Source organism: Cebus imitator, unplaced genomic scaffold (genome assembly GCF_001604975.1).
Source record: "Cebus imitator isolate Cc_AM_T3 unplaced genomic scaffold, Cebus_imitator-1.0 Scaffold70, whole genome shotgun sequence".
Lineage (NCBI taxonomy): Eukaryota > Metazoa > Chordata > Mammalia > Primates > Cebidae > Cebus > Cebus imitator.
The window spans coordinates 3,078,756-3,084,824 of NW_016107385.1; the positions used below are offsets into that span (position 1 = coordinate 3,078,756).

At 41.3% G+C, this 6,069-nt stretch overlaps 1 protein-coding gene and 1 non-coding gene across 2 annotated transcripts in view; one reads left to right on the forward strand and one right to left on the reverse strand.

Moving 5' to 3' along the window:
- The window catches only part of LOC119471701 (kinetochore scaffold 1-like), a 17,947-nt gene that overhangs the window by 6,430 nt on the left and 5,448 nt on the right, over nucleotides 1–6,069 (forward strand). Inside the window, exons 2-4 of the mRNA XM_037739433.1 lie at nucleotides 1,609–1,660; nucleotides 3,621–3,660; nucleotides 4,891–4,950. Coding sequence (XP_037595361.1) covers nucleotides 1,626–1,660; nucleotides 3,621–3,660; nucleotides 4,891–4,950 — 135 coding nt within the window. The 5' untranslated portion in view covers nucleotides 1,609–1,625. The remainder of the gene's footprint in view (nucleotides 1–1,608; nucleotides 1,661–3,620; nucleotides 3,661–4,890; nucleotides 4,951–6,069) is intronic.
- LOC119471720 lies at nucleotides 5,759–5,861 on the reverse strand. The gene has a single exon (XR_005200781.1). It is a non-coding gene; the product is annotated as a small nucleolar RNA U13 (small nucleolar RNA).

The window sequence follows — 6,069 nt, forward strand, 5'->3', positions numbered from 1 at the left end:
ATTTTTAGTAGAGACGGGGTTTCACCATGTTGACCAGGATGGTCTCGATCTCTTGACCTCGTGATCCACCCGCCTCGGCCTCCCAAAGTGCTGGGATTACAGGCTTGAGCCACCACGCCCGGCCCTGTGAAATTTTTTAAAGCATTATCAGCTGCACTAATAAGATGTTATTTTTGGCCAGGCGTGGTGGCTCACACCTGTAATCCAAGCACTTTGGAGGCCAAGGAGGGCGGATCACCTGAGGTCGGGAGTTCAAGACCAACATGGTGAAACCCCATCAAAAAAAAGAAAAAGATGTTATTTTCATGTCTCAAAATTTTTGGCCGGGTGCGGTGGCTCAACCCTGTAATCTCAGCACTTTGGGAGGCTAAGGTGGATGGATCACCTGAGGTTAGGAGTTCCAGACCAGCCTGGACCACAAGGTGAAACCTCTTCTCCACTGAAAATACAAAAACTAGCTAGGCATGGTGGTGTGGGTCTGTAATCCCTGCTACTCGGGAGGCTGAGGCGGGAGAATTGCTTGAACCCAGGAGGTGGAGGCTGCAGTGAGCCAAGATTGTGCCATTGCACTACAGCCTGGGTGACAGAGGAGACTCCGTCTCAAAAAATAATAATATATATTTTTTTTTGCTGAGTACTTAAAGTTGACTTTTCCTCGGATAAATATGCATATGATGCAAATGCACTGTATTTAGATATCTAATTCAGATGTCTCCAGCCCCCCGGGCCACAGAACAGTATAGGTCCACTGACTAGGTGGCACAGCAGTAGGTCAGCAGCAGGCGAGCATTAGCGCCTGAGCTCCAGCCTCTGTTGGATAGCAGTCACATTAGAGTCTCACAGGAGCACAAACCCTATTGTGAACTGCGCACGTAAGAGATCTAGTTTGTGGGCTCCTTATGAGAGTCTAATGCCTGATGACCTGAAGTGGAACAGTTTCATCCCGAAACCATCCCCCACCACACCCTCATGGTCTGTGGGAAAATAGTCTTCCACAAAACCGGTCCCTGGTTCAGGAAAGGTTGGGGACCACTGACCTAATTGCTGTCCTTTTTGGGAGTGGATTATTAGATAATATGCAAACTCTTAGAAGCTAGGCCAAATTTTTATTTGAGCCAGTAAGTCCCTATCATCCTGATCAAAGTTAGTCACTGATTTTATTTTGAGTATGAGAATTTTCCAGCAATATTAATTATAATAGTGATTTAAACTCCTTAAAATGAATCATGTTTTATATCCTCATAAGTATAGTTTTTTCCTTCCCGTTTTTGGTCTTCTCTCAGAAAGTAACCCTGAAGTCACCACTGTATTCTTTTGTTTTTTGAGACAGAGTCTTGCTCTGTCTTCCGGTGCCAGGTGCCAGGCTGGAGTGCAGTGGCATGATCTCAGCTTACGGTAACCTCCGCCTCCTGGGTTCAAGCAATTCTCCTGCCTCGGCCTCCCAAGTAGCTGGGACTACAGGTGTGCGCCACCACGGCCAGCTAATTTTTATATTTTTTTTAGTAGAGACGGGGTTTCACCATGATCAACTGTACTCTTAATCTCTTCATAGATTGTAGTTGCTCTTCCTTTTTTCTCACCTTTTCTTATATTGTATATTTGTTACAGAAGAGTTTTCTTCAAAAATGGATGGGGTGTCTTCAGAGGCTGGTGAAGAAAAGTAAGTTCATTTAATGCAGTTAAAAATGTTATATTCTATCAGAGAAAGATATTTTTTTTAACTAGTAAGACCTGTCCATAACTTCCGAGATCTTTTTCCATTGTGTTGCAAGAAAAAGAAGTAGATGTCCATCCTGGTCAGCATGGTGAAATCCCATCTCTACTAAAAATACAAAAATTAGCTGCATGTGGTGGCACAAGGGAGACTGAGGCAGGAGCATCCCTTGAACCCGAGAGATGGAGGTTGCAGTAAGCCAAGATCGTGCCACTGCACTCCAGCCTGGCAATAGAGACTCCCTCTCAAAAAAAAAAAAAAATAAGAAGTAGATGTTACAGACTCATAGCTCCCCTTGCCATTGCCGTATCTTTATATAGACTCATCTACTCTGAGCACGGTGGATTACACCTGTAATCCCAGCACTTTGAGAGGTTTAGGTGGGAGGATATCTTAAGCCCAGTAATTTGAGACCTGCCTGGGCAACATAGTAAGATGGGCAACCTCTACCCCATCTCTACAAAAAAACAAAAAAAAATTTTTTAAACCCCCACTCCCCCCAAAAAATAAAATTTTATAAATGGAGCGCTTTTGGCTTTACCAGCCAGGGAGGGTGTTTGGCTTTACCCAGGAAAGAATTAATGGGCCAGCAAGTGGTGCTATACAGTACTTTTATTGAAGTGTTAGTATAAAGCAGCAGCACAGGTAAAGCTCCTTGCGGAGCAGGGCTACCCTATACGTAGTGCTCAGAGGCAGTTCTGTACTCATTTACACCCACTTTTAACGATATGCAAATTAAGGGGTGTTTTATGCAGAAATTTTTACAATGAGGGTGGTAACTTCCAGGTTGTCAGGTCATTGCCATGGAAAGGGCAGGTGACTGCTGGGCAGGTTTTTGCTGTAGCAGTGGTAGACTGACAAGACACACTGGTGGGCGTGTCTTGTGGGGAGGCGCTTCTGCCCCGGACCTGTTTAGCTAGTCTTCAATTTGGTCCTGTGTCCTAGCCCCACCTTGAAGTCAAGTTCTGACTCCTACCTCAAGAGTCTGTCTCAAAAATCATCATCATCATCTCATCTAGAGTCAAATCTGAGAGGGACTTTAGATACTACCTCCCATCTCTTCATGTAAGGATGAGAAAATTGAAGACCAGGAAGATAAAATGATTTGTCTAAAATTGCCATTACAATCTGATGGCTTGTTTGCAGTTTGCAGTCATAAGTTGTTGGCTTACACATAGCATTTTTTGGTCATTGTTTTTTAAGAGACTGTGTCTTGCCCAAGCTAGATTTGGACTCCTGGGCTCAAGTGATTCTCCTGCCACAGCCTCCTGAATAGCTGGAACTATAGTTGTGGGCAACCGTGGCTGGATTTGGCCTACACATGTTTTTTAATTTGGATTAGTTGCCAAAATTTCAAAATCTTAAAATTTTGTACAACAGTTGGGTTTTCAGCTTCTCTTGAAAAATCAAGTGTGGCATCATTGGACTCCTATTATTGTTTGGCAGCAACTAACCACAGCAGAGCAATGACTAACCTTTAGGTGAGACAGGAATTCTCTAGGTCATTATAATCTCACACTACCTATTTTTCTTACTCCTAAAAAATTACCTGTTTGTTAGCCTCATAGGCATTTGAATTTTCAAAACCTGGTCTAAAAATCATATAGTAGTAAAACCAAAACTAGAGCCTATTTATCTTATTATTATACCTCTATACATATGGTAAATTATGTTGTACTGATTATTATTCAGGAGATAGTCTTGTAGTACATAATATGTATTTTAAAACACTGAATTCCTAACTGATTTTAAAGTTTTGTAATATAAATTTTGCTTGCCTGAGTGGGAATCTCTCTCTCAGTGAAAGTGGTGACCAGTTTGAAAGCATGTAAGGGGTGCTGTGATGATGGCTTTGGGAATTCAGTTTTTTATCAATGTATGTTTAAGTTGTTTTTTCCTTTTTCAGTGACAATATAGAGAGACCTGTTAGAAGACAGCATTCTTCAGTAAGACTTACTTGAATTAATAATTATCAGTTTTTATTTAATAACTATATATCATGGTAGTTTTGACTGTGGCTTCACCATCCTACCCTCAGTGGCTTCCTGTTGCTCTCTGGATAAAGACTTAAATATTTAACATGGTTATACAATTCTGTAAACATACTAAAATTCATACTTTATGAATTTTTTTAGTAATTTTATGAATTTTATAGTCTATGTTATACTTCCAATAAAGCTGTTTAAAATATATGTTTAACTTGTACAAAGCTGTTGTAACAGACAAAAATCCAACCCAAACTGCTTTTGTTTTTTGAGACAGTTTCACTCTGTCGCCCATACTGGAGTGCAGTGGCACAGTCTCGGCACACTGTAACCTCCACCTCCTGGGTTCAAGTGATTCTTGTGTTTCAGCCACCCAAGTAGTTGGAATTACAAGCATGCACCACCACACATGGCTAATTTTTGTATTTTTAGAAGATACGGGGTTTCGCACTGTTGCCCAGGCTGTTCTCAAACTCCTGGCCTCAAGTGATCCTCCCACCTCAGCCTCCCAAAGTGCTGGGATTACAGGTGTGAGCCACTGTGCCCTGCCCAAACTGCTTTAAGCACAAGATGTATTGGGTTATGAGACTAAAAAATCCAAAGAAGGGATGGCTTTAGGCACAACTTACTGGCCCGCAGTTCCAACAATGACAACAGTACTAGGATTTCCTTTGTCTTTTTCTACTCTTAGTGCTTTCTCTGGGTAATCTTCAGCAGATAGATTCTTTTCCCGTGATTACTGTGGTACGTTTAGCTCTCTTACTTCCAGGCTCAAGTCCTATGTGAAAAATAGTGAGTTATCTTTCCGCATACAGAAACGACTTGGAACTGAATCATGTTAGCTTGATTATCTTGATGTGGGTCAAGTCCTCATTCTTGAACCAATCATCATTGACAAGAGAATATCAGATTGTTCTAGATAGGGCTATGTGTTTTACCCTAGAGTTGGTGTGGAGTTCACTCAGACCACATGGGATGAGAATGGGTAAAATAATAGGGGCGGATGGCCAGGTAGAAGGGAATAGATGTCTATTACTTAAATCTGCCACACAGCATAACATTGAGCAGAATGAATTTGAGGAGTTTCAGAGGTTTTTATGAAAATTTTGGCTTTCTATCTATAACTTGAAATAAACTGATTCTTAATGCATATGCCAGATTTTTTTTGAATAATTCTAATTGTTTACCTAGATTTTGAAACCCCCAAGAAGTCCTCTTCAGGACCTCAGAGGTGGGAATGAAGCAGTTCAGGTAAGTCTGTAGTGCAAATATTTGATAGATGACTATTTTCAGTGATGACTTGTAAGTCAGGAACTTTATTAGCTATATGAAGAGGCAATATCATAAATGATTACAAGTTGAATGTGTAAGCATCCCATGGCTTTTAGGTTAAAATCCAAACACTTGAATATACTGGCATTCATTATTTTTCTTTTTTCTTTTTTTTTTCCCTAGAAATGGTATCTCCCTCTGTTACCCAGGTTGGAGTGCAATGGCACGATCATAACTCCCTGCAGCCCTGAATTCCTGGGCTCAACCAATCTTCCCCGCATCAGCCTCCTGAGTGGCTGGGACTACGGCGAATGCTACCATACCTGGCTATTTATTTATTTATTTATTTAGAGACGGGGTCTCACTCTGTTGCCCAGACTGTAGTGCAATGGTGTGATCATGGCTTACTGAAACCTCCTCCTCCTGTGTTCTCAAGAGATCCTCCCACCTCAACCTCCTGAGTGGCTGGAACTACAGGAATGTGCCACCATGCTTGGCTAATTTTTGTATTTTTTGTGGAGACGGGGTTTTGCCATGTTGTCCATGCTCATCTTGAACTCCTGGGCTCAAGCAATCCACCTACCTTGGTCTTCCAAAGTGTTGGGATTACAGGTGTCAGCCACTGTGCCCAACCCTTTAAAACAGTTTTATTTTTTTTAGTACAGACAGGGTCTTGCTATGTTGACCAGGCTGGTTTTGAACTTCTGGGCTCAAATGATCCTTCCTAGGCCTCCCGAAGTATGGGTATTACAGGCATGAGCCACTGTGCCGAGCCTTTCTTTTTTCATGTCAGATGTATGATATGCCAACATTGTAACAAAATTTGAGGAAAGCACATCTCACACATGTATGTGAAAACCCTATAATCACACTATGAACTATGAGAAGATCAGTTTTCTTTTTTTTAGTAAGAAATATATTATTCTCTGTTAGTCCCAGTGTTTTTCCCATGTCAGTATTATAATTGTCATGTTAAGCTTAAGGCTACTACCTGTAGTGTCTTCTGGGGCCTTAACCAGGTACACTGCTTTGATGCAGAGGTGATACCATTCCCGATTCTTTTTTTTTTTTTTTTTTTACTTTTTGCTTGAAAACTTT